The following is a 25,851-nucleotide window of genomic DNA, read 5'->3' as shown; positions in this document are numbered from 1 at the left end:
AATAGTATCCATCTTATATAGTTTAGGGTAGAGCTTATAGAGTAAGGGAGTTATCGCTAACTAGAGTCTGATTAAGAGCTAATAATTCGTCTTATCTCCCTAGACTTAGGCATAATAGAAGAGGTCTATAGCAAATTTATAGATAGATTTACCTAAGGCTAGGTTATCTTTAGTATAACTATTCTAAACTAGCTATTAACCTACTTAGTTAAACTAGATACTAAATCGTTCCTTAATCCTTTAAAGCTATATCTCTATACTTAGATATAGGGTCTCCTTCTTAGTTAGTAATAGTTATTACTTATACTATTATAAGGCTAACCTATAGAATAATACCTATAGGTCATTTTATAGGAGAAGTTCCTTAGAAATATTTCCTCTAACCATATTATAGATATATTTAATCTAGAGATTAATATTAGTATAGTAATAGATCTTCTTATAATAGAAGATCAGCTAGCCATTTATAATCTTTTGGTTAGTATCTAGCCAAAGTAGGCTAATATTAATAATCTTCTAGGCTTAGTCTATTATTAATTATAGGGCTATATATACTAATTATAGCTAAAGGGAACTAATATCTACTTAGTTAGTTATAGCATTCTAAAGAAGTCTGACTATTACCCTCTAAAATAGTCTTATAATCGTTTCCTCTATTAGGTCTAGTAGTAAGAGGGGTATAGGTCCCCTTATAAAGGTATCCCCTACCAATATTAGCATTATCCTTAGCAATCCTTCTATTAGTTAGACTATTAACTAGGGGTTTTATAAAGGCCCTTACTAGGGTTCTTCCCTTTCTAGAAGTTCCCTTAGTATATTAGTTATAATTACAATTTAAGCGGCTCTACTAGGTCTACTTAGTATCTAGTTACCCTATCTACTTAGACCTACTAGGCTTAGCTCGGGCCTCGGGGTCTCTAGTAGATCCGGTAGGCTAACGGATAGAGTTATCCTTCATAGGGTAGTTTCTAGTAGTATAGCAAATTATTAAACTAGGTCTTCAAGACTTAGCGTTTTTAGGGTCTCTAAAGGTCCCCTATATTAGCTTTCCTCCTAAACTCGTGCTTCTAGTGTAGTTCTTACTACAGGTAGTAATAATAGAATAAGAGCTTCGTTTAAGAGCTAGGGAAGGAGTCTTACAAAGTGCCTAACGAGCCCTCTTAAGGTATAGTCATTAAGAGTCTAGGATTCTAGGTAATCCTCGTCTATCGGATGGTTATAAAAGTCCTAGGTATAAGTAGAGTAGTTATCGGCCTCCTCAAGAGATACTACTAGCTTAAGGAGTCGGAGGTCTATTAGAGAGAGCTTCTAAACCTAATACTAGTAGACGTTCCTGACGATAAAGCGATAGGTCTAACGTACTTGCCATAGTTTAGACTCGTTTATTGGTTCTTGACAGTGTTATTGTTACCGTCGTTTTTAACCGTTTAGGCGTCTACTCGGAGCAGAGGGGCATAGTCGCTTGACTTAGGCAAATGGTCTCCTACAGCGTTCGAACGCGAATGGTAACGAAGATCGTAGATTCGAACCGGTAGTAGGTACCATTTGCTATAGCTTAATGGCTATAAATGACTATAGCTCGGACTAGCTATAAGATACGACACTATAGCGGTATACGCGCCGTAGGCGGCACTCCTGGACTAACTGGTACGGTCTGTAGAAGTGGTAATAAGATGCGTTGATTCTTCTAAGTGCTAGAGGCACTTGGGGATGCTGTCTAAATATATATCTATGACCCCTGGCTTATCATCCCTGTTGGTGGGTCTGTCGGATCTGACCTACTGATAGCTGTATACTGTAATAGCGTCGTTACTTAAACGGTAGTTAATTAGAGATTGTTTCTTCTGAAAAGCATTTTGGTTGTTCCTTTTTCTTTTATTTTTTTTTCTTTCTTTTTCTAAGAAAGTTGCTTCTATCCTGTTTTCCTCGACTCTTCTGTAAATAGGCACTTCGAGGTTTTATCGAGGTCTAATTATGATTGGTTTTGGGCAATGGCCGCCGCTCGGGATAGTAGTGGCGTATCACCCTTCGTTCGCATCTGCCGCGCATCTACTAGTAGTATTGCGGGCATGGTTTATAGCTAGCGGTTTAGCGACGGACAACACTAGCAGATGCCGGCAAATCATCACGCTGCAACCAAGCCGGTAGGTTGAGCCCAGTGACACCTAGGTTTCAGTGATCCAAATCCCCATGCTGCGTATAACTTCCTAGTCAAATCTGCGACTTGAATTTAGCGTTGTGCTTTTGCGAACACAAGAAAGAAACAGAAAAATGAATCTAGTTCGTTGCCTGTCTGGAAAGAGTCGGAGAGTTCTGAGCTAAGCATTCTGTGCGTGAGAAGCCACGTGTTTTCTGAGCCGGGCGCTGCTTGTGTACTTGGGAAAGCGACTCTTGTTGATCCTCGCTCGGTTTTACAGAGTAATTCGCACACTACAGAGTACAGACGGTATTTGTCAAGAGTATCCTTTTTTGGCCTCGTGGCATACACGGAGTAGACTGAGGTGGCAGCATCCGTATGTACTCTAACCCTACAGATTAACGTTACATACATTTTTACAAGTTAACCACCGTGGGAGCGTCGGCATCGCCAGACGTGTGCGGAATCCATGCGCAAACCGTGTACGGTGAATGTTTACTATATTGTGCAAGAGCATGTCACAGTATGGCATGTACTGTAATCTGTACACTACTCCGTAGCGAAATCCGTATCGCCCAACATTCAATGAACCCGTGGTCACACCACGGCGTCGTCTTAGTGTTGGTTAGGATGGAGCCACTGCAAACCAGGTCAGTAGCACTGGCGGCAAGCAGTTGGAGAAATCCCGAACTCCACCAATGCCCCACCCCCGCATTTTGACCCGCAATTTGCCGGGTTCGAGCTAGAAGAACCCCACGCGACAGCGCTCCCATCACCTGTTCAGTCACTGACCAACCCCTCGTTCAACCGTGTGAAAGGCACCTCTTCCGCCGCTCTTTTAGCCCCGAAGCTTATCGTAACCGCCTGGTCATGGGTTGAGACGAAACCCCGCACGGCACGGGAAGGGAGGGGTTTCGAATGTGAATCTTATCAAGCAAGGTCAGTTTCGCCCCGACCCCGACGCTGACGACAGCCGATCAAAACACAAACAGCTTCGTACTACATCTTTCTCCCCCCCTCTCATCCAGACGCGTGCTTTTAATTATTTTCTTCCTTTACAAACACTTATTCCCGTGACATTTCCTATTTATTTCAACATTTGACGTTGCCCCACAATCTTTCGCAGGTGGCACGGCCTAATAATGTCCGACCTCTGCAAGCCAAGGTACTGATGTCGCGTGCACAGGAGCCGTGACAACAGAAAGAACCTCAGCAGTTCTCAATTACATCGGTTTCCATTCTGTTTTCCTAGGAGAATTTTCCAGATCAACGGCCCTGTCGGCATCGTTGGTTGTCAACTCGTCCACGCATGTGAACCCATGACTGTGTAACCATCATCGGTTTGCCTCGACCGCGTAGGCGCTCGCGGGTAGCCACGATGTCTCAGTCCCTGCTTTGGCCCCTCGCGGCCAACAACACTCGCAACCTGTCCAGAGTTTCCAGACGTGTCCCTCTCCAGACGGCTGCTCGTTTTGGTGAGCAATCCCGCGCCTGGGCCCAACCAGTGACCTGGAGTCCTAATCCTACGTACAGTTCCCGGTCCTCTTCCCCTGGCCGCCATTGTTGGGTGCCAGAGAGCATGGCACGCCACGCGCCGAAAGGAGCAGCCGAAGAATGCCGGCCTGGCGCTCACCGTTCCAAAGATACAGGCTCTGCAAGTCGTCCGCCATGCTTCGGTTTTGTCCACGATCCCAGCCCAGCCGTCTCAGCGCGGACTGGCAGCTTACTCGACCGAGACGAAGATCGTGACAACTCCTTATGCCAAGCTCTCCGTCGGCGTTCCCAGGGAGACGTACCCGAATGAACGCCGGGTGGCAGTGACGCCACAAAATGTCGCTTTACTTCTCAAGAAGGGGTTTGCGAAGGTGCTTGTCGAGAGAGGCGCCGGTGCTCAGGCCGACTTCCCCGACGACGCCTATGCCGCCGCTGGAGCTACCCTGGTCGACGAGGCCTCTGCCGTCTGGAGAGAAGCAGACATTGTGCTCAAGGTGCGAGGGCCCAGCACCGCCGAGGCCGACGCCGCCAAGGAGGGGCAGACCATTATCAGCTTCCTCCAGCCGCTGCAGAACAAAGCACTGGTGGAGAAGCTTGCTGCTCGAAAGGCCACCGTGTTTGCCATGGACATGATTCCGCGCATCTCCCGCGCCCAGGTGTTTGACGCGCTGAGCAGCATGGCCAACATTGCTGGCTACAAAGCCGTGCTCGAGGCGTCCAACAATTTTGGTCGCTTCCTCACGGGCCAGGTTACGGCCGCCGGCAAGATCCCGCCTGGAAAGGTCCTGGTCATCGGCGCTGGCGTCGCCGGGCTCAGTGCGATCGCTACTGCCAGGAGGCTCGGTGCGATCGTGCGTGGTTTCGACACCCGATCCGCTGCCCGCGAACAGGTCCAGTCCCTCGGCGCCGAGTTCATCGAGGTCGACATACAGGAGGAAGGGTCCGGTGCCGGTGGCTATGCCAAGGAGATGTCCAAGGAATTCATCGAGGCCGAGATGAGACTCTTCACCGAGCAAGCAAAGGACGTCGACATCATCATCACCACCGCCCTCATTCCCGGAAGGCCGGCGCCGAAGCTGATCACCAAGGCTATGCTCGAGAACATGAAGCCCGGATCGGTCGTCGTGGATCTCGCGGCCGAAGCGGGCGGCAATTGTGAACTGACCCAGCCAGGCCGGCTGATCACCTACAAGGACGTCAAGATTATCGGTGAGTCTGTCCGGCCGTCATCGCTTCCTTGTCGTGTCTGACATCTATCTTCCCAGGCTACACTGATCTTCCCTCGAGGCTGCCGACGCAATCGTCCACTCTCTACTCGAACAATATCACCAAGTTTCTCTTGTCCATGGCCCCCAAAGAGAAAGAGTTTGGCATCGACCTAGCCGACGAGGTCGTCCGTGGTGCCATCGTAACCCGGAACGGAGAGATCCTCCCGCCTGCACCTCGCCCAACCCCACCACCTGCTCCTGCTGCTGCCCCCGCTGCAGCAAGGGAGGCCGAAGTCGTCGCCCCGACGCCGTTCCAGAAGGCCGCCCGTGAGGTGTCTGCGGTGACTGGCGGCATGGGCACGGCTCTTGCCCTGGGCAAGTTCACCGGCCCGCTGTTCATGAGCAACGCCTTTACCTTCGCCCTGGCCTCGCTCATCGGCTACCGCGTCGTCTGGGGCGTCGTCCCGGCTCTGCACTCCCCGCTCATGAGCGTCACCAACGCCATATCTGGAATGGTAGGCGTCGGCGGCTTGTTCATCCTGGGCGGAGGATACCTTCCGGAGACCGTGCCCCAGCTCTTTGGTGCCGCTTCGGTCCTCTTAGCCTTCGTCAATGTCGCAGGCGGGTTCGTGATCACGAAGCGCATGCTCGACATGTTCCGGCGCCCCACCGACCCTCCGGAGTACCCGTGGCTGTACGCCATCCCGGGCGTCCTGTTTGGCGGTGGCTTTCTGGCGGCTGCCTCGACCGGCGCGGCCGGACTTGTTCAGGCTGGTTATCTCGTGAGCTCGGTCCTCTGCATCGCCTCCATCTCTGGCCTGGCGTCCCAGGCGACCGCCCGCATGGGCAACATGCTGGGCATGCTCGGCGTTGGGTCTGGCGTCCTGGCCTCTCTCCTCGCGGTTGGCTTCTCCCCCGAAGTCTTGATGCAGTTTGCCGGTCTGGCCGCCATCGGCAGCATCCTCGGCCTCTTGATCGGCAAGCGCATCACTCCCACCGATCTCCCCCAAACAGTCGCGGCCTTGCACTCCGTTGTCGGGCTTGCCGCCGTCTTGACCAGCATCGGGAGTGTGATGGCAGACCTGGCGCACGCGTCCACGCTCCATCTCGTCACTGCTTACCTGGGCGTCCTCATCGGCGGCATCACCTTCACCGGCTCCATCGTCGCCTTCCTCAAACTCGCCGGCAAGATGTCTTCCAAGCCGCTGGTGCTGCCTGGTCGGCACGCCATCAATTCTGGCCTGCTTGCGACCAATGTCGCGACCATGGGCGCCTTTTTGACCGCGGCCCCTGGCTCCCCGCTCATCGCCGCCGGCGCCCTCGCGGCCAACACGGCCCTGTCCTTCCTCAAGGGCTACACCACCACCGCGGCCATCGGCGGCGCCGACATGCCCGTGGTCATCACCGTGCTCAACGCCTACAGCGGCTTCGCCCTCGTCGCCGAGGGGTTCATGCTCGACAACCCGCTCCTCACGACGGTGGGCGCGCTCATCGGCGTGTCGGGCTCCATCCTGTCGTACATCATGTGCGTCGCCATGAACCGCTCGCTCGTCAACGTCCTCTTCGGCGGCATCTCGGCGCCGGCCGCGAGCGACTACAAGGTCGAGGGCGCCATCACGCAGACCAACGTCGAGGACACGGCCGAGGCCCTGATCAACGCCGAGTCGGTCATCATCGTCGTCGGCTACGGCATGGCCGTGGCCAAGGCGCAGTACGCCATCTCGGACATCACGCGCATGCTGCGCTCCAGGGGCGTCAACGTCCGCTTCGCCATCCACCCCGTCGCCGGGCGCATGCCCGGCCAGTGCAACGTGCTGCTGGCCGAGGCCAGCGTGCCGTACGACATCGTGCTCGAGATGGACGAGATCAATGACGACTTTGGCGATACCGACGTCACCCTGGTCATTGGCGCCAACGACACGGTCAACCCGATCGCCCTGGAGCCTGGCAGCCCGATCGCCGGCATGCCGGTGCTGCACGCTTGGAAGAGCAAGCAGGTCGTTGTCATGAAGCGGGGGATGGCGAGCGGTTACGGTAAGGATCTCCTAGAAACAGCAAAAAGAGCCAGGCATTTTATTTTATTTTTTTATTTTTTTATTTTTTTATTTTTTTATTTTTTATTTTTTTGCCGAGTAGCTTCGCGTTTTGCTTGTTAATTGTTTGCTAACGTGTGCGCAGCGGACGTGCCCAACCCAATGTTCTACATGCCCGGCACGAGGATGCTGTTTGGAGATGCCAGGGTGACGACCGAGGGTAAGTCTGAGAGGCTTGCTAGGATCTCTTTTGAAGGGACACGACACTGATACATTTTGACCTGTCTGCAGCCATCAAAGCCGCCATCGAAGCTCGACTCAAGTGAAAGAGGCAGGCTAGTATATATGGTTCCAGCATACATATACGTGCCCATTCTGTTTGTCGAATCTCGTTGCTAGATAAGAGCGGTGGAGGATGCGTCTGCTGGCATTTTCAAGCACCCCACAAGAGTAGAAAAGGCTCGACAACCCGTTTTCCTGTGTTGGTGGGTTGTTCCGTTCAGATGTTACCTGTTGGCGGCACTTGTTTCTTCTTGTTGGGAATGATTTCCAGCTTTCCTGGCCTTTGGACATAGTCGATGATTTGGATATTTTCGTGAGAGGTTACCTTGAGAAATCAGGCAAGACGTGTTCAACAACAGCTCGTGTTTGCATCCCCATTTGACGACATACCATGACACAGAGTCAGACTAGGCATAGCGCCGAGTCAGAATTCTTGCCGCCTCGGCTCAAAAGACAAGGAGTTGTCCCATCCATGGACGGTCAGACGAGATATGCCGTTTTCCTCACGCCTCGCAGAGCCGCAAGGTGCGGCAACTGAACATCGATCTCTTCACAGTCCGTATATACATTGCCTTCCCCCCCACCCCCTCTTCCAGCCCCGCTTCCACTCCCTGCTTACCTAGGGGCAGCGACAGGCTCCCACGACTGGATCTTGGGCTTGGTCCTGTTTCCGGGTCAGCCTTTTTCTTCCTGAGCATATCACCCCTGTCGGTCCCGTTTTCGCGGATTATGAGTCTTGCTTTGGGGGGGGGGGGGGGAACGAACGTGTTGTAAGTCTTGAACGCGCCGCGGCTCAGAGTCCGGTTGGGAACGTGTTCCTTGGGGTTCCAGGGCCGGTCGCCCGTGGCCTTGATGGGGTCCTGATTGGGCGGGGTGTCGATGGCGTACGAGATCCAGGCGTGCCACAGAGGCTCGATGTGGCCACTGCCATCTTGTCAGCCAGCTGCTCCTTGCTCGCCGGAAACGAACCGCGGTCGGAGGAGCGCCGAAGGCGGGGGGCGCGCGTTTGTGCCTGCGGCAGGGTGAAGAGACAAAACGTACGCATCATAGTCGTGCTTGGCGTAGTCGACCCATCTCGTGCGGACTGGTTAAACGGTGAGCATGTCAATTACGGCATGATCAGTTGATGGTCGGGTGACGAACGCGGCAGCTCGTCCTTGTTCTCGTAGAACTTGTTGCCGAACTTGTCGGTGCCAATCAAGGTGCCGGCCTTGGTGTCGCCTGTAGCCGTCGTCGTCAGTTCGCCGTCCACCGGCTCGTAGCACACGCGTTCCATGCCCCGGTCGTACCGATGTACTGTCGTCGAGAAGCGGGTGGGAGTCAGTCGTGGTAATCGTGGCGGAGAGGTCGGCGCGGGGGAGGACGGGAGCTCACGTTGAGTTGATGCCAGTATTCCTGCGGTCGCGCGTGGTCAGCGTTCTGTTACGGTTCTCGTGGGCTGTCAGAAGTGGCAAATGCAAACCTTCAGGCCAATCTTGCGCAGATTGCCCAGGGTTCTTGTGATGGTCGACATGGTTGCTGCGGCGGGCCAATTGACCAGTGGCGCGGGAGAACTGAGAGGTTCAATTCGAGGAGCACTTCTTGCGTCGATGCCGTTGAGGGCCAAGATGGGAGCGGCCGACGCAGTGTGTGTGTGGCTCCACGGAAAAGTCCGGCCCAATCACCAAGCTCGCAGGTACCCTGGGCGCCAAGGCCCGCCTGTCCCCTTGTTCAATGCGACTTTGGGGGTGGAAAGTCCAAGTCCGGTTTGCCCTCGGCGCGTTTCAAGCGCCGAAGTCCAAATCTCTTTTAAAATTCGCGAGGACGCTTTCTTCAGCAGTTTCTCGGCAACCGCACTTACCCCCGCCCCCGGCTTCCGTTCCCCGCGGCGATGCTGGCCAGGAGCGCTTCACGATGCTCCGGTAAACTTAGGGCCCCGGTTTCACGGCCGTTGTTGCGCTTCGCACGGCCACAATGTCGGCGCTTCTCGATGCCTGCAACCGGGCCGACGCCGGGGTCTCCGCCAGTGTCAAGCACGGGGATGCTGGCGCCGTTCGTCGGGGAGCTAGACAGGATAGCTCCTTCGTTCAGGATCAATGGCGCCCAGATCCAGGTTCTGCAGTCGCCGGCCGAGTTCTACGAGACCCTCAAGGCCAAGATTCGCAGTGCCGAGAGGCGCATCTTCCTGTCGACGTTGTACATCGGCAAGTCAGAGAAGGAGCTGGTTTGTGTTCGCCATGGGCCCGACCAGCTTCAACACGCGGCTGACTTGCCCAGATCGCCACCCTGCGAGAAGCCCTACGCGCGAAGCCTGAACTTCGGCTCAGCATCTTGACCGACGCCCTGCGGGGAACCCGCGAAGCCCCGAGTCCGTCATGCGCGTCGCTATTAGCCCCTCTAGTCGCCGAGTTCGGCCCCGACCGAGTAGAGATCCGTATGTACCACACGCCGAACCTCACCGGTCTGAGGAAGAGGTACGTTCCGAAGCGGATCAATGAAGGTTGGGGTCTGCAGCACATGAAGCTGTACGGTTTCGACGATGAGATAATCCTCTCGGGCGCGAACTTATCCAGCGACTACTTCACGAACCGCCAAGACCGTTACCACCTATTCTCCTCCAAGGATGTTACCGAGTACTTCGCGAGTCTTCAAGATGCCGTCTCGTCGCTGAGTTTCCTGGTCCAGCCATCCCAATCGCAGGCGGGCTTCGAATTGGTATGGCCGGAAGACAACGCCGCCCCATCGCCCCTTCAAGACCCTAAGCAGTTCGTCAAGGAGTCGACCTCTCTCTTGGCTGGACTTATCTCGCCCAAGATGGCGCCCCTGACTTCGCACGACGCCACTCCGTTGGAGAAGAGGGACACCTCGGTGTATCTGCTGTCTCAATTCTCGCAGCTGCTGTCGCCAGACACATCAACCGAGCTCCCTGCGGTTACGCACGTGCTGAAAACGCTGGCTCTGCCGCAATACGCCGACTCGTCATGGACATTCACTGCAGGCTACTTCAACCCTGAGCCGTCACTTACCCAGTTGTTGCTTTCCACCCGGTCCCATAACAACACCGTCATCACCGCGTCGCCATATGCCAACGGCTTCTACAAGTCGCCAGGTGTATCCGGGCTTCTCCCCGACGCCTACACTCTGCTTGCGCGTCGATTCGTCCGCGCCGTCCACCAGCACCAGCGTGAGGATTCGACAGTCCTTCGGGAATGGCGAAAGGGCACCGTCGGTCAGCCAGGTGGCTGGACCTACCACGCCAAGGGACTGTGGGTAACCCTGCCTGGGAATAAGGACCCATCCATCAGCCTGATCGGGAGCTCCAACTACACGAAGCGGAGCTACTCGCTCGACCTGGAAGCCAACGCCATGATTGTTACCGAGAACGAGGGGCTGAAGAAGCGCCTTGGCGAGGAGCAACGGTGGCTGCAAGAGCATACGAGCATTGTCACGAGGGATGACTTTGCCAAGGCCGACAGGCGGGTGGGAATCAAGGTCCGCATTGCCATGACGATCGTGCAGCTTCTGGGCGGTGCACTTTGACCACCACAGGTTCAGTATGGAACCTTCATCAACAGTGCCACGGACTGAGTATCCCAACCGAAACAGCCGGAGTGGCGATCGGAAAGGGGGGGATTGTATAAATATTGTAACACCATGAACATAGAGGATTATACCCATGGATTCGTCAACTTACGCCGTACGGTTATGAGTTGGATATAAATACGGGCCGGCTCCTCGTGTGTGGCCAGGGATTCCCCTTGTCTATCAAGCCTCTTTGAATAGCTCTCGAACAATAGCATTGGCAATAGCACGCTCAGATATATCCAAAGGGCCTTGGCCACGAGCGTCGATCCTGTCTCTGAGGGGCACACGGGAGCGATCATCAAAGCCCTCCTTGACTTCACCAACAGTACGAGCAGTAATTACTGGCCCTCACGAAGGTGTTCGATATCCCGATCCGGACATTGAATGCATGTGATTCAGCTGGTTGAACGCGGCCCGGAATGGCCTCCCCCCGCCCCCCTCCTTCGCGGCTCCCTTTTTGATGATGTTTGAAGCGCCGGGCGGGAGTTTCTCTCCTCTAACGTCCTACTAGAGAGGGCTGGTTCTGCCTCTGTACGACCACAGGTACCTCTGTGCGGCGGACTCTACTTGCTTGTCTTGATCAGAAACGGAGAGAAATATATTTTTGATTTGGTTCCGTTGGTTCAACACTCTTCTTTCTTGTTTCGGCTTTTCTTACGTGCGCATGGAGTGGACTCCATGTCTGACGCGCCGGGTTGATTCCAATGCTCCCTATTATTAATTATTATTCTTATAGTTATCTGCTTATAGTATCGGCCGTGTAGGATTCTAATTAAGGTCAAGATTCTCTCATTTCTCCCAGCCCTCCTGCATTTAGATGCGTCGACGATTGCTGTCTGGCAATAGGCTAAATTCTGCTTCGTGGCTCCACGCTTATGTGGTCGGTATTATAAAAAGTTATGACATCGCTCTGAATGTGGCCTGGGTTGTTTTCAACATCTACCACCATCTTTAGCTCAAAGGTATCGAAATTGCGCATGATTCTGAGCATGATTCTTTCGAGAAGAGAGACCCTTTTCTTGATGCTGACACCACAAATGAGGCACGACGAATCTTGCATTTGAATAGCAGACTCGGAATGAGCTTCTGAAAGGAGAACAGCTAATTAGCTATCTAAGAAGAGACGCGAGCCTGACGTGATGCAAACAAACTTCGTCGAGAATGCTGGAGAAAGCCGCGGCGTCGAATGCTTAATACAATTAAGAGCTTGGCCGCTCGGATATCATTTCCGATCTCCCCACCTCCCCCTATCGTACACCGTCAACGCTTGCTAATGCTACAAAAAAAACCTGAATGACAAAGAAAGGATCTACTGCGATTTGAAAGCATCGAATATGCTGCCGATGCTGGGCATCGGTTTGAGACTTCGTCCGCCCGAGAAACTAGGGGTCCGTATCGGGGAAGGCTCGAGTAGGTCAAGGCCAGGAGTGCTGGGTTCGCACTCGATCTCAGTGAACGGCGAATGCGAGAAGCCAAAGAGCGGTGTTGTGGGCGATGGGGTGGCGGTGGTGGACGGTGAAGCGGGCGAGACTGGTGTCTCGTTGAAGAAGGCAAGGAGCAGCTGATGAAGTTCGGCTGTGGCGGTCGGGGAGAGGATCATGGGCCGGCTGATCCTCTTGTACGAACGAGGCCGGGGCGCTGGTGGTGGCTCCGAGGAGGTCTTGGGGCTTTCGGCTGACCCAGGCGGAGGCATTGTCGGCAATGGGTGATGGGGGGAGGGTGGTCGGTCAATGACGGGGGACACTGCCGGCGGCGTGGGCGGCGACGACGGCGATGGCGGCGGCTGGAAAGCCGGTGTCTTGGACCGAGCCCGTTGTTCGGGCACGGCCGAGATCCTTGAAGAGACTCTCTTGCTGTGACGTCGCTCGAGCTCGGCCTCCAGCGTCCTCATTGGGGACGGGGAGCGGCAGGACTTCCTCCTGGATTTGCTCGCATGTTGCTCGAAGAGCTGAATGGCTTCTGATACAGGAACATTGCTCGAGGTGGTGTGGTTCAAGTCGTCGAGAAGGAGGGCAATCTGGTTCTCCTCGAGATCTGCCAGCAGATCAATGACCCGGTCGATGGACGACCGCTTGCGGTGGTGGCCCTGGGTGGGCATTGCGACGGCAACCGATGGTGCAGCACGGGCGCAGAGGAAGGACCGGGAACGAGCGGATGGGCCGGTGCTTGCACAACGGTGCGAGGGATTGGATGCCGCGTCGTGTGCTGTGTGGGAGATAAAGAGCGGACCAAACTCCTCACGGAAGAGCTCGCTGTTGGAGAAGGAAACAATTATGAACAAGGTCGAAAATTGGGAGGTGCCTGCAGAAATGAAGATGCCCAGAAACGCGCTCTGGGGTCGCGCAACCCCCAATGCCTGACCGTGGGGAGGTCCACCCTCGGACAGGGGCAGCTCATCCCCCCCAAAAAAGGTCGCTAGCGTCAGAGCTTCCTTGGCCCAGGGGGTCGGGTGCCATGGCAAACAAGCCAAGACCAGACAGGCGTCATCGAATTCTCGCCCAGTTCTTGCGTAACCTCATTTGATAATTGACGGCACCTGAACTTCTTGCAGTAACTACTCTGGAGAGCCAAATATTTTATGATCTTACAGCCCTTGAGTGCCTGTAATCGCGACACGGTTCTCGCTGTCTAGTTAACGGCAATCACCAAGGACGCCGAAGTCCAAGAGTATACCGATAAACATCAGTTCGTGATGCGTCGGGGGGACGAACCGGAAATTCTCCAACGTTCCATGCGCGGTCTTGCCCAGCCTTGCTTTGGTCGTCTCACCGAACCGGGCAGCACACCATGGCAGCGCTAGTGCGTTTGCTGCGATCGAACCAGACGCGTAATAAGAGTATTGTATGTATGTACATCTGTCACCAATTCGCATTAGCACAGGCCACAAACAGCAGGAAAGTTTGCGTAAAATATACATACTTACACATCCGTCTACCTCTAATCTCTACGTACCGAGATATCCGTATGTAGTGTACATACCTAGGGTGCATACATCCAGTCTTTCCACTTTAGGCGTAAGTGTTTCACTTTCCCTTCCTTGACGCCAAACAAAGGACTGCTGTAATTACACGGAGTTGGATAATGTACTACGTATGTATGTACTTGATCCCGTGCATGAGCAAAGGAGCTTTCCGATGGTCGCATGGACCTCCCCGGGAGCTTGGGAATGGTCTGCCCACAAAGAGATGCCTCGGACAGCAAGCGGCAATCAGAGCTGCAGGGACTACGGGGATCTGCAGCTTACAAGTAGGTCGGCGTCTCCCATGAATGGGCGCTCAAATCAGCAACTCGCAGCGCTCCGTGGTTACATACCTTCTGCACCTCGAGGCCAACACGTGGTCAGGTATCCTGATCCTTCGTTCCAGCGTGAGGATGGGACTGGACCGTATGTACACACAAAACGTAAATCTAATTACCCAGAAGTTGGAAGGTGCAACGGCCACGACTAAGCGCTCTCAAATCGCACCAGGCAACTCCTGGCCCTCGTTATCTCCGGTTCCCTGCCCGAATCCTCGTTCCCCGTATCGATCATCGCCTGCATGATATAATCTGCATTTGGGAGAGTACTTATATACAGGTTTCCAAGCACCTATCATCAAGAAGCAAACGCTCAAGAAATCATCCGTTGCAGCCTTGAACAAAAGTCGGCTGTCGGTGCCTCTGCGCGGGCACGCACACACACGCACAGTGCTGGCAGCTAGAGTCTGCTGATCTCGGGCGCCATGATAACCAAGCTTGCACAGCTAGGTACATTCGACCTAGCCATCACTACCACCGTCTTGGGGCTAGCTGCCATCGTCTTCCTCGCCCTGGGCCGCATGCTCTGGCCATCCAAGAAGGGCAGCACACCACTCCCTCCCAGTCCACCCTCCGAGCCCCTGCTTGGTCATTACCGGATTGTTCCTGATGATGCCGCCTTCAAGCGGTACGCCAAGTGGGCGAAAGAGTACAGTAAGTACGATGACAACAAGGCTGGCTGTGGCTCTCCTTCCCTTCTGTCCCAAGGACTAATATTGATTGATGCATGTTTGCTGAACTCTGTTCAACAGAAACCGACGTCCTCTACTTCCACGCCTTTGGGACAAAATGGATTGTCCTAAACAGCCTTGAGGCGGCAACTGAGCTGCTTGAGAAGCGAGGTGCGAGTTACGCGGACCGTCCCCGCTTCGTCATGTTTGAGGAGTATGCTGCGCCTGAATCTCGTGCACCCCGAACACACACTAAACTAAACCGCGACTAGAATGGGCTGGTCCCCAACCCTCACCTGGCTTCGTTGGGGCCCGAAATATCAGCTTCATCGGAGGGTGTTGCAACCCCCTTTCACCAAGTCGAAGGTCGGAAACTACATGGCGATGCAGAGGAGGGAAGCACTCTCTTGCTGTAAAGGCATGGTTGACGACCCTGAAAACTGGCTGAGAGCCGTTAGACGGTTCTCGGTGGCTATCGTGCTCAAGATCGCCTACGGAATCGAGGTGGAGGGCCCCCAAAGCCCCTGGATCCAGATGGCTGAGGACACTGCCGCCGCGGTTGGCAAATCGGGGGCTCCAGCTAGTTCCATCATGGACCGCCTTCCCGCGAGTAAGTACTAGAGCTAAGCCGAGCGGGGCCACACCCGTTTCTAATCCTGCGTAACAGCTCGCTACCTGCCAGACTGGCTTCCCTTCATGGAACGATTACGCTATGCTCGAACCTGGCGGCCGGCAATTGAGAAGCTCACGCGCGCTCCCTTCGAGGCGTCGTTGGAGACAATGGTACGGCTCGCGTCAACAGTTCACATAATTACATCGGCTGACCGCCTTCTCAGAGTTCGGGTGCGAACAACAACTCCTTTGTCCACACTCAGATGCAAATCCGGAATGACAATACCATCAACCAACAACCCAATGAATTTGATGTGGAGGACATCAAAGGAGCAGCAGCAACAATCGTCATCGCCGGAAATGACACTGTAAGTTGGAAGAATTCGAAAATAGATCCAAACGGAGCGCTTACCTTCCTGCAGACAATGGCTACTTTGATGCTCTTTGTTCTCTACTTGATGCAAAATCCTGACGCCCAGCGCAAGGCACAGGAGGAGGTCGACCGTGTTGTCGGCCACGACAGGCTGCCAGACTGGGACGACATCCCGAAACTAAGATATACCAACCTTATCCTGCAGGAGACCTACCGAATGAACCCGCTCTCTCCCCTTGGGATTCCCCACGCCAGCGTTGCAGGTGATGTCTACAACGGCATGCTCATTCCCAAGGGGACCATCGTATACCCGAATGTTTGGGCCATGAACCACGACGAGTCCGCCTACGTCGAACCGTTCCGCTTCTGGCCGGAGAGGTACCTTCCAAAGGACCAGGGAGGAAATAATGAGCCGTTCCCAGTAGGAAATTTTGGGTTCGGAAGACGGTGCGTAGCCCCCTTAAAAAGTGTTAGGGCGCCGACAACAGCTGACCCGCCACCGTGTGCAGCATCTGCGTCGGCAGGCACCTAGCTGAGAACAGCCTCCTCATCATGCTGGCTACGATGCTTGCCACTCTCGAAATTGGCTGGCCTCGGGGAGAAGACGGCGAACCCGCCCCTTTTGAACCTGAGTGGTCTTTCAGGGGACAAGCGTAAGTGTAAACCCCAGCAGGCCCGTGGCCAAGCTAAGATCAGAGCGTCTGACGCGTGTGTAGCATCGTCTTGCCCTTCCTATCCTCCATTCGAAGCCGAAGTGCCAAGTCCAGGACATTGCTAGATGCAGAGCTGCATGCGTCAGAATATCACCGCGGTTGACCAACAAGCCACTCCCTGATTCTTCTCGCTCCCTTTCCTCTTCAACTTTCGTTTAAATCTACCCATTAATTATCACGGCTTTCTCCTTCCATGCTCGTTCCGATTACCTTCAACCCCTCAGGCACCTCGTTGCCACAACTTATTCCCCCCTTTCACCTTCTTCCATCATCCTCCACTCATTCAAAGACGTCCAGGGGAAATCCGTCCGCCATTGCCTTGTAGCCCGCCACGTTCGGATGCAGATGATCGCCCCCGTCATACTGGGGCGCCAGCTGGCTCGCGATAGCCGGGTTCGCCACTAGCGAGGCGAAGTCGACGGTCGCGTCGAACGTCCCGCTGTTCAGAATCCACTCGTTTACCTGGACGCGCGTCTGCTCCCTAGTAGGGTTCGAGTACGGCTGCCCATTGCCGCCAAAGGGCGTGATGGTGGCTCCGATGGTCTTGATGCCGGCGGCCTTGCAGTTGGCCGTGATCTGCGCGAACGCGTCCTGCAGCCGGCTGCCGATGGTGGCCTGCGACCCGGCGTCGGCCGGCCCGCCGCCGATGTCGTTGACTCCCTCGAAGATCATGACGTACCGCACCCCGGCGACCTGTAGCGCGTCGCGCCGGTACCGCGAGAGCAGCGTCGGCCCCAGCCCCCCGGAGAGCACCGCGTTGCCGCCCGCTGCCTGGTTGTCGACGGCGACTTGGCTCAGATTGCCGCCCTCGGCGGCCTGCATGCGTGCCAGGAGCAGGTCCGGCCACCGGTCGTTGCCGTCGTCGGTGCTGCCCCGCCCGTCCGTGATGCTGTCGCCCAGGATCACAAACGCGCCCGTCGTCGGTGGCGACCAGACTTCCACGGCCGAGAGGAAGTACCCTGTTTGTAATTGGGGAAAAGAGGAGAGGAGGAGGAGGAGGAGAGAACACAATGTTAACCGGTGTCGCCTTGCTTTAAATATATAAAAGAGGGGGCTGATTACGAGTTGGGGCACTTACAGTGTTTTGTGGCGGAGCCGGAAAGACTGGCTGCGTCGACGTGGTTCCCCGACTGCATCCACGACGTCGTGCGGCTGCCCGGGTGTCCCGTGATGCTGCTTCCCGACTGGCCCGCCTGGGAGTAGATCGAGACGGCGACGTTGGCCTGCGGGGAGACGGTAAAGTCGATCGGGTCCGTGTAGGCGACCTCGCCTCGCGGGATGGTGATGGAGGACGAGCCGTTGTTGAATGTCAGCGGTTTGACGGTGGACCCATCGATGGCCGCCACTCCAGCCTTGCCGCCCTGGGGCAGGGCGATGGTGGCCGCGGTAATGAGCAGGTCGCTACCGCCGAAGGTGTTGCTGATCTGCAGACGTAGGCGCTCGGCTCCGATGGACAGGTGAACCGTCTGGCGCAGGGTGGCGTCCCTGAACACGGCACCGCCGCCGGTCTGTGTTGTATTTTTTAGTTCCGTCATCCTGCTGGTGCGCTCGTTCAAGGGAGCAAAAGAACTCAGAAACATACAAAGGGTGCCGGAGGCATGTTGTTCGGTTCGACCAGCTGCGGCATGGATGTCCATGTGGCTACCCAGTGCCAGTCGTCGTCCGCTCGAGGCGAGACGGCATCCCGGTTCGTCTTGCCATTTCCTTGCGTGGGAACGGCGAGGGTGCTAGGGGATAACAGGAGCAACGAAGCAGCAACAGCTGCCCAGCGAGCGAGGGACATCATCGCCGACAAGTTTGAGCAGCGCCCTTGGAGTTGTCGACAAAGAAGGCAGCGCGACCTCGGATCCGGTGTGGCGGAAACAAGCAATTGGCCTTCTTAAGCCTGGGGTTTCGAGGTGGCTATAAGGTCGCATTTTTGGCGGATGTTCATTGCCCGAAACTTTATTTTGGCTCAAGGGACGATGGAGGCTGATTTAGCCAGAGTCCAGGTCCCGCCACGACGTATTGATACAGCTTGTTAAGGCGATTTACCCAGCTGGGTGCTTCTGGTCAAGGATCTGCGGACGAGTTTCCTACTGGTGGGATAATTCCGGGAGCGGGCTACGATAGCTGTACCCAGATGTGAAACTTCGTTGCTCGTACTCCGTGCTCTTCTTACTCAGGCTCCCCTTGACCCGATGCCTTTTTCAATTCTTTAGTATCGCCATTCACCTGACATCTCCCCCGTAAGTTCCGGGGTCTCAGAAGCCCTTGATGTATCAAGTTGGTTGATTAATTACTGCTTGTTGCTAGCAAAAGTCTTGGCTATTAATTATTATGCTTTGACACCTTCGTTCTATCTTCTAAATGTTGTTGCATAAATATTGCGCTTTCTGGGGCTCGGCGTATTGCCATAATAAATACTTTTTTTTCTTTGAGATCAGCGCACTCAACATTTCTGACGGACGAATCCTCACCTTTATGATAAGTGTGTATAATTAGTTGAATCTCTGCCAATATGTTTGGCCATCTTCTTCGGAAGCCCTCTCTAATCAATGATTCACTTCAGCTGAGCGTGCGAACCCGTCACTTTTGTGATGGTCTGTTAAGCTAATGGGGATAATTAGAGCTGGAGCTTGGAAGCCGAGTAGGACACAGCTTCGTTCAAGGTGCTTGAAGGAGAAGGAACAACTAGTCAGCTGCTCGTCCTGTAACAGTCTATGAATACTCTTGATTGTAGTCTCTAATGTGGCTGCGTATAATTATGCGATACATCATCCTTATCCTATATGTTATGGATTATTAGCATCTGTCCAGGCCAGTGATCATAGAGACAGGCTGACTCACTAATTGTTCCTCATTTCTTTCTTCGAGGCCACCGTCCAGCAAACCTGTTCCGCGATGCAAGCAGTGGCTGAACTTGCCACGAAGTCGTGTGCTTGTGACAGCGATCACTCCCAGGACGTCGGGAATCTGTCTCGGAAGCAAGAGATCAAGTCTTAAGCAAGACTACAAAGGGCGTCGCCAGGCCCCGAATTGAGCATCGCATGCGCATGTCAAGTTGTTGGAGAAGATGCCGGGGAGTTCTCGGCGACGGTCGAACCAGCGAGTACCGTGTCACGGCTACCTATCGATGACGCCAGTAATGATGGGGATGCCGATGCGGCAGCGGGATCTTGGCCGCCGCGGGCCACCACCGGCTGTTTCGTCCGCTTTTGCAGTTTCTGCCAGAGAGGGTCGTCGAGCGCAGAGGGCGACGCGCGGCCTCTGAAAAGCGACTGCTTCTGGCGCTGCTGCTGCTTGCGATTCTGAGGAGCCTCACGAGGTGGTGGCTGAGGACCACCCCTTTTCAGATGGCTGGCGGCGGTGGGCTTCATGTAGCGAGGCACCGACGCGCTAACTTCGCTTTCACCTTTGCAAGTGTCTTGATCCAGCTCGGCCTGTCGTCCCTGTTGCTTTCCTCTGGCGGCTGGGGATACACTGCAGCTAGGTGTTCGCTTCGTAGTAATCCCGGCGCGGCGGGTATTGATATCGGAACCGTCGCCCGGGCCCCCCGCGGCCTGCCGGAAACGAGAGGCTCTTGTAGGCTTCATGTACGACTTCTCGGTCAATGCTGAGGAAGGTACGGTAGAAGAGGAGGTCCACCGTTGTAAGCTGGAAAAGCGCAACTGATGGGCCGAGGCTCGGAGTTTGGCGATCTCTTCCCTGAGCGCCGCATTCTCCCACCTCAAATCCTCGTTCTCCCTCTTCAGCGCTTCGAACTTGCGGGCAATACTGGCATTCTCCGTCATGTCCTCCATGTTGGAAGAGTTGTGTGGCGCAGCCACCATGAAAGGGGTTGTTATGGGAGACAGGTTGTTGGCAGAAGTTAATTAACAGTTAATAACTGATTAGGCCCGGGACGAAATTCGTGCAAGCCCGGCATGGGAAGCCGAGGAGGGGAAAGAAAAGAGCTCCTGAACATTCTCTGGAAGACTTGACATAATCATGCCGAAAATTTTCTGCAGTTGACGAAGATCCCATGTGCCGGTATGGGTTGCCTTCGAATCGGAGTGTTAGGATGAGACGGTTTGCATCAGGGTCGCATAGCTTCCACGCGGCGTAATTAATAATTAATATTTTCCGTCACCTCAAGTCGCTCTACTTGATCAAGATCGATATTAATGCTCAAACGTCACATCCTAGAAATGAAAACTGGAAGGAAACTCGCCTGATCAAGTTTCTTAGAACATATAATCTGTGATTCATAGACAATCCTAAGTCGTAATTGGGGTCACTGATCTGGTAAGAGAAACAAGGACGTCTTGTTGTGCGGCCCTGGCGAGGTCTATTAGTTGCAGCTCAGAAGCTGTACGGAGTAATTAGTAGTTATTAATTGTTAGAGGCAAAGGGATTCGTCACATGGGCAATATTAGGCATGCGCTACTCCGTACAAGGACTTTATTGGCAGCCAGCATTACATTGTGTGCAGAGGAGACAGGTGCGACTCGAGTGTACGGATCACGAGCACATACATGGACACCTAATTAGGGCACCTGATTTATGTAATCCATACATGCCTGAACCTACCTTGGTAGTCGAAGTAGTATATGCTGTAACAAAGGGATGTTGAAAAGAGAACTTGAAGCTGAAACACAGGACCCTAACCCTACTTTCTGCCGTTAATTGGACGATCTCGGGTAAGAGCGGAACCCATTTTAATGCTGCATAATTAATAACCTTCTCTCTCGGTTTTGTCCTCCATCACATCAGTCCTCAACATTTGCAGTGTGCGCCGTCCGCACGGGGTGCTTCGCACTAAGCCATGGCCGATAACGAGACTCCGCCAAACGGCGTCGACGCCCTTATCAGCAGAGACGAAGGGCGGAGGTACTGGGAAGGCGTAGATGCCACGGTCAACGGCATGCTCGGCGGCTTTCCCCACGTATCCAGGGTCGATATCCGAGGCTCGCGAAACTTCCTGGCCAAGCTGGGAATCGGATCGAAGCCCGGTCAGCGCATCGCCGCGACCGCGCTCGAGGGAGGGGCCGGGTGAGTCTGAAATGGCCTCCTCCCCACCGAAAAAGTTCCAGCACCGTCGATGCCTTGAATCATCTGTCTGACATCACCTTCTTCCTTTCCCACTCGCTAGGATCGGGAGGGTCACCGAGGGTCTCCTTCTCGATGGCGTCGCCCAGCAGGTCGATGTTATCGAGCCCATTGCCAAGTTCACGAGCCAGCTCCAGGGCAAACCGGGCGTGAGGACTATATTCAACATGGGGCTCGAAGACTGGAAGCCGACCGAGGGTGTGCAGTACGACCTGATCTGGGTCCAGTGGTGTGTAGGCCACTTGACTGATGAGCAGCTTGCCCAATTCCTCGTCAGGTGTACATCGGCACTCAACCCGGACGGAGGCGTCATAGTCGTAAAGGAGAACAACTCCTCCAGCGGGCGAGATGAGTTTGACAATGTCGACAGCAGCGTGACGAGGTGCGTATCGGCTTGCGGTTGAGTTACCATCTCCGCTTCGGTGGTAAGGTTCGGTTGTGACTGACCAAGATTTTGGGGTTGTGGACAGAGATGACGGTACCTTCCGGCGCATATTCACCGAGGCGGGCCTTCAACTCATCCAGACCGAATTGCAGAAGGGCCTGAATGTCGCCGGTGCAAGTCTTTTGCCGGTCAGAATGTACGCACTAAAGCCCGCTCAATCAAAATGAAAGTCGCCCCGCCTTTCAAAAGACCCAACCAACCCTTTGCATCGCTGTTTTGCTGCCCACATAATATTAATTAAACTCATCATGACCATGACCTGCATCACACATTTTCTTTTTAAGCTGACTTCCCTCCTTCCTCCACCTCCTTGTCAGTTTCTTTCCCTTTCCCTTTCCCTTTCCCCTTTCCCTTCTCTTCCCCTTCCACTCCAACTTGTTCCTCCCCCTCCCCTCCTTCCACCGACACCCCTTCCATGCCGTCTTCCAACCCGCCCACCGCGGCGTTCTCCCCTTCGATCCCGCCGCTCTGGGAGAGGAAGTAGTCGACCACTTCAAACTTGTCCCCGAAGCTGGCCAAATCCAGTGGCACGTAGTTCTTATCGTTGGCCAGCGCGACCGACGCCCCGTGCTCGACCAGCAGCTTCACGACCGCCAGGTGCCCGCCCAGCGCCGCCCAGTGCAGGCCCGTGTTTCCGTACTCGTTGGGCGCGTCCAGAAAGGCCTGCTTCTGCTTCCTCTTCTCCTCATCCTCCGCCGCCGCCGCTGCTGCTGGCGGGAAATAGCTGAGCAGGAAGGCGACGATGTCTATATGTGTATGGTAGGCATGTGTCAGAGAAAAGACGGGATGGATACAGTCATTGGACGGCGTTGGTCGAGTTAGGAGAGTGGTTGATGAAAATACTTATGAGAAGTAACATGATGACAGAACTTGGGGGGGGGGGATTATAAAAGGCCAAGAAAAGAGGCAAAGAGAAGATAGACGCTTACCGGCATGGCCATTCCCGGCCGCCATGTGAAGGCATGTGGACTTCCCCTCGTCCTTTGCGCTTATGAGAAGCTGGGCGGGAGTCACCTTTTCCCGCTCGGCCAGCGACGACAGCAGACTTGTGAGCTCATCCTTGTCGCCCGTTCGAGCTGCATATAGAAGGTCATCAATTTCGTCTTCGCTTAACTGAGGTGCCATTGTGTTGGTCGGTGAATGTCTTTATTGAAAAGTGAGAGAAATTTGACCCTGACGTTTTTCTGATTTTGTGTTTCTCACAGTTAGTGAACAGTGCCGAGTGAGGATCTAGCCTAAAACTGATATCACGGCCACTCGAAATTTTTGGCGGTCGAGTTTTCGCCCAAACAGTGCGGCTTTGTCTATGCCCTATCCGCACTGTACCCCCTTAAGAAGGCTCTTCTAAGTAATATCCTAACCAGGGAGGCGACTCCCAAGTGAGCGCAATTACGGATACAAGTTCCCAAATCAACTTCAGGGAAGAATTGTTAACTTTTTTTTTTCTTTTCGAGTGATAGAACGTAGTGAAAATATATGTTATGCAACTGACTATGGTGGCTGTAATGCTTCTCTCACCCGACGTCGGCCCCTTTGTCACACATCTGTGTGCCTACATATCACCAGTCAAGGTTTTGCAAGTTAGGTGACGCAGCCCAGCCAATTGCTGAGGGATTCTTCAATGTCTATTATGCCGGTCTCAATCTGAGGGGAATGGGGCTGCAGAACACGGCCGGCATCCCGACTGTTACAGGATTCAGGGACACAGAGGTCAGACTGGGCTGACCCACCACAGAGAACGACGGACCAGGGTCCGACATGTAATCCGTATTTATAGAGCTTCTACCAGTGTCTCCTGTACTTGAAGAATCAACGAACTTTTATCGCCACATCTGAGGCTCGTACTTGAGTTCCAGTAAGTGCCGGCCACAGCGCTCATACCGCTGTGGTTGACCAGATCTGCAGCACGAGCTACGTGCTGTACCACCTAGTTTGCGACCGAGCCGTCCTAGGCAAGATATGCGTCTTAACTGGTGCGTCATTCTCGAGGTGAACCGGGATGTAGAAAGGCCGTAAGATTAGCCAAGGTACAGCTATGAGAAGTAGGCCTGCTGTCACAGACAAAAACTAATTACACGCTCAGCTTCCCGTCCAACCAATTAGCAATGTCGCCGTAGCTGTCCACGGCTTGTATTTCGGCCTTGACATTCAACATCAACATGCGCTGCAATTCCCTCACCTGGTAGGCCCCCTCCTCGGTCATGTTCCCCGGGTTCCAGATCTCCCGCATTACTTGGACTGCTTTCTTCCTGTCGCGTTCGGTTAGGGTGAGGATTGATTCGCTTGATCCCTGCTCTTTGCTGTGTCTGGCTCTCTTCATCGGTTTCTCTCTTCGCGAATCTTACTATGAATTTAGCTACGTAAGATTGCATGTGGTGGAGGAGTCGACTCACTGGAGATTAAGTACTCCGCAGATTCTTGACTCGCAGGCTGTTGGCTGTCCTGATTCTGGATGCTGTCGCATGCTGAAGGGTACTTCGCGGGCAAGTTCGTTATAACGTCCCCACTGTGAAGGCCAAGCCACTGTAGACACGGTACTGCTGCGTTCTGCTCATGCTCCAGGCGCTGGCTCCCATGCTTGTACGTCCGCATAATGGCAATCCCATGGGGATCGAAGTCAACCAGGGCGAACAAACTGAGCTCTGGTTGAACACTATGAAGAAGGAATAGGAAACGCCTAGTTGCGAGATCTGGATATCCCTTTGCCTGTTGAACATCCAGTCAGTACCAGTGATATTTGAACGACCTTGGCGGTGCATCAGCTTACTGTCAGAAGAATCCCTTGTCCTGCGCGAGACGTGCTGGAGTACTTTGCAGCAGCCAGCGTCCGAAATGTTGCCTTGCGTCATTAGCCAATAGTGCAACACGGTCATGGCTGGCCGACTGAGTTACCATACCTCTTTTTCAATAATTAAGACCCATCGTATGAGGCCAAAGTTGATCTTGGTTATCAGGCTGACCGATGGTAACAGTATCCCCTGTTACAATCAGCCGTGCACACCCGCCTCCTTATGCTGGATACGCACCGTATCACTTGCTGAATCGCAGCTGTGGATGGATCCGTCACGGAGGATGAGGTCAATCGGCCCGGAAATGAGGCCCTTGGCTGTTGCCACCTGGAATACATTAGCAACGTCTCGGGACAAGAGACCAGGGCAGCACATGTGCTAATGTACTCACAATGTTCAAATCTTCCCTACCAACACCTAAAGTAAAGGCGAGGTTATCAACCATGTCATCGACCGCGCTTTGCGATTTGAATAGCTCGGGGTTTTGGTAGTAAATATTCCTATACAGCGCCCACGCCGTGGTGAGCCAGCAAGACCAAGAGAGAGGGAACAAGAGACATCACCTCTTTGTAATCAACTTTCCTGACAGGAGGGCCTCGTGTGACATCTCAATGATGCGGAAGAGGGCCTCTAGAACGACAGGGAGAAAAGTTAGCGCACGTGGCTTGCAGCGTACTGAACATCGTTACCTCGTACCAAACTTCTTCACCTCTTGCATTGTCCGCCCAGGAAATCTGACGACATTTGCCGCGCGATCGGATCCCAATTGGGGCTCGAATTCGGCCCCGTTTTGAGAAGAGCGAACAGTTTCATAAGGGATGGTGAGCTCGTTGGCATGGGTGATTGCGTCTACGATCGACTCCAGCAATTCCTCGATCCGCGAGAGCGCGGAGGTTCGGGACCCGAAAGGAATCTGTACTAAATCGGATTCCGCGGGAAACGATACCGACGAGGGTTGTCTGGAATGGGGGTGCGGGATGTGGGTGTTGTTGGCGGGTGTCTGTTGAGCCCTTGATGCCGAGAGCATCCTTGTGCTTCCGTTTTTGGCAACGTCGTACTTGTAAGTCGGGTCAAATAATCAAGTCGTGTTGAAGAGCAGGGTAGTCCGCAGCTGTTGCTCGCTGGGAGGGTTACTGTGTAAGCGAAGGTTTATGCCACGTCAA

At 54.1% G+C, this 25,851-nt stretch overlaps 10 protein-coding genes across 10 annotated transcripts; 4 read left to right on the top strand and 6 right to left on the bottom strand.

Moving 5' to 3' along the window:
* The first annotated feature begins 3,129 nt into the window (after positions 1–3,129).
* On the top strand, positions 3,130–7,494 carry P884DRAFT_245527 (NAD(P) transhydrogenase beta subunit-domain-containing protein). Its single transcript, XM_069440431.1, has 5 exons — positions 3,130–3,612; positions 3,671–4,840; positions 4,897–6,873; positions 7,018–7,092; positions 7,164–7,494. Exons 1-5 carry the CDS (start codon positions 3,516–3,518, stop codon positions 7,196–7,198), a joined length of 3,354 nt encoding a protein of 1,117 aa, XP_069296569.1. The 5' UTR covers positions 3,130–3,515; the 3' UTR covers positions 7,199–7,494.
* P884DRAFT_330496 (NADH ubiquinone oxidoreductase subunit NDUFA12-domain-containing protein) lies at positions 7,495–8,684 on the bottom strand. Its single transcript, XM_069445691.1, has 7 exons — positions 8,617–8,684; positions 8,529–8,549; positions 8,444–8,450; positions 8,298–8,375; positions 8,196–8,238; positions 7,920–8,078; positions 7,495–7,818 (listed from the first exon to the last, which is right to left on the bottom strand). The coding sequence occupies exons 1-7, from the start codon at positions 8,665–8,667 to the stop codon at positions 7,770–7,772; spliced, it is 408 nt and encodes a 135-aa protein (XP_069296568.1). The 5' UTR covers positions 8,668–8,684; the 3' UTR covers positions 7,495–7,769.
* Positions 8,685–9,024: 340 nt separating this feature from the next.
* On the top strand, positions 9,025–10,673 carry P884DRAFT_203261 (uncharacterized protein; the record flags this gene model as incomplete). The annotated part of the gene is made up of 2 exons (XM_069438492.1): positions 9,025–9,357; positions 9,411–10,673. The coding sequence occupies 2 exons, from the start codon at positions 9,025–9,027 to the stop codon at positions 10,671–10,673; spliced, it is 1,596 nt and encodes a 531-aa protein (XP_069296567.1).
* A 1,325-nt stretch (positions 10,674–11,998) lies between these two features.
* On the bottom strand, positions 11,999–12,629 carry P884DRAFT_260932 (uncharacterized protein). Its single transcript, XM_069441508.1, has one exon. It carries the CDS (start codon positions 12,607–12,609, stop codon positions 12,028–12,030), a length of 582 nt encoding a protein of 193 aa, XP_069296566.1. The 5' UTR covers positions 12,610–12,629; the 3' UTR covers positions 11,999–12,027.
* Positions 12,630–14,440: 1,811 nt separating this feature from the next.
* On the top strand, positions 14,441–16,207 carry P884DRAFT_278473 (cytochrome P450; the record flags this gene model as incomplete). Its single annotated transcript, XM_069443183.1, has 7 exons — positions 14,441–14,669; positions 14,768–14,900; positions 14,959–15,296; positions 15,354–15,469; positions 15,523–15,666; positions 15,721–16,020; positions 16,181–16,207. 7 exons carry the CDS (start codon positions 14,441–14,443, stop codon positions 16,205–16,207), a joined length of 1,287 nt encoding a protein of 428 aa, XP_069296565.1.
* Positions 16,208–16,336: 129 nt separating this feature from the next.
* Positions 16,337–18,374, bottom strand: P884DRAFT_225962 (SGNH hydrolase-type esterase domain-containing protein). Its single transcript, XM_069439636.1, has 3 exons — positions 17,967–18,374; positions 17,463–17,892; positions 16,337–17,343 (listed from the first exon to the last, which is right to left on the bottom strand). Exons 1-3 carry the CDS (start codon positions 18,168–18,170, stop codon positions 16,664–16,666), a joined length of 1,314 nt encoding a protein of 437 aa, XP_069296564.1. The 5' UTR covers positions 18,171–18,374; the 3' UTR covers positions 16,337–16,663.
* A 1,048-nt stretch (positions 18,375–19,422) lies between these two features.
* Positions 19,423–19,959, bottom strand: P884DRAFT_278471 (uncharacterized protein; the record flags this gene model as incomplete). Its single annotated transcript, XM_069443182.1, has 1 exon — positions 19,423–19,959. One exon carries the CDS (start codon positions 19,957–19,959, stop codon positions 19,423–19,425), a length of 537 nt encoding a protein of 178 aa, XP_069296563.1.
* A 1,047-nt stretch (positions 19,960–21,006) lies between these two features.
* P884DRAFT_245510 (alpha-N-methyltransferase NTM1) lies at positions 21,007–22,096 on the top strand. Its single transcript, XM_069440430.1, has 4 exons — positions 21,007–21,045; positions 21,119–21,397; positions 21,498–21,836; positions 21,925–22,096. Exons 2-4 carry the CDS (start codon positions 21,171–21,173, stop codon positions 22,064–22,066), a joined length of 708 nt encoding a protein of 235 aa, XP_069296562.1. The 5' UTR covers positions 21,007–21,045; positions 21,119–21,170; the 3' UTR covers positions 22,067–22,096.
* Positions 22,097–22,178: 82 nt separating this feature from the next.
* Positions 22,179–23,117, bottom strand: P884DRAFT_330490 (ankyrin repeat-containing domain protein; the record flags this gene model as incomplete). The annotated part of the gene is made up of 3 exons (XM_069445690.1): positions 22,829–23,117; positions 22,302–22,645; positions 22,179–22,199 (listed from the first exon to the last, which is right to left on the bottom strand). Exons 1-3 carry the CDS (start codon positions 23,022–23,024, stop codon positions 22,179–22,181), a joined length of 561 nt encoding a protein of 186 aa, XP_069296561.1. The 5' UTR covers positions 23,025–23,117.
* An 853-nt stretch (positions 23,118–23,970) lies between these two features.
* Positions 23,971–25,715, bottom strand: P884DRAFT_245507 (Spo11/DNA topoisomerase VI subunit A; the record flags this gene model as incomplete). The annotated part of the gene is made up of 8 exons (XM_069440429.1): positions 23,971–24,239; positions 24,293–24,605; positions 24,667–24,738; positions 24,797–24,877; positions 24,926–25,015; positions 25,080–25,188; positions 25,252–25,318; positions 25,385–25,715. The coding sequence occupies 8 exons, from the start codon at positions 25,713–25,715 to the stop codon at positions 23,971–23,973; spliced, it is 1,332 nt and encodes a 443-aa protein (XP_069296560.1).
* Between the last annotated feature and the right edge of the window lie 136 nt (positions 25,716–25,851).

The sequence above is a fragment of the Thermothelomyces heterothallicus genome (assembly GCF_042370625.1).
Source record: "Thermothelomyces heterothallicus CBS 202.75 unplaced genomic scaffold P884_scaffold_15, whole genome shotgun sequence".
Lineage (NCBI taxonomy): Eukaryota > Fungi > Ascomycota > Sordariomycetes > Sordariales > Chaetomiaceae > Thermothelomyces > Thermothelomyces heterothallicus.
This window is presented reverse-complemented; position numbering and strand designations above follow the sequence as displayed.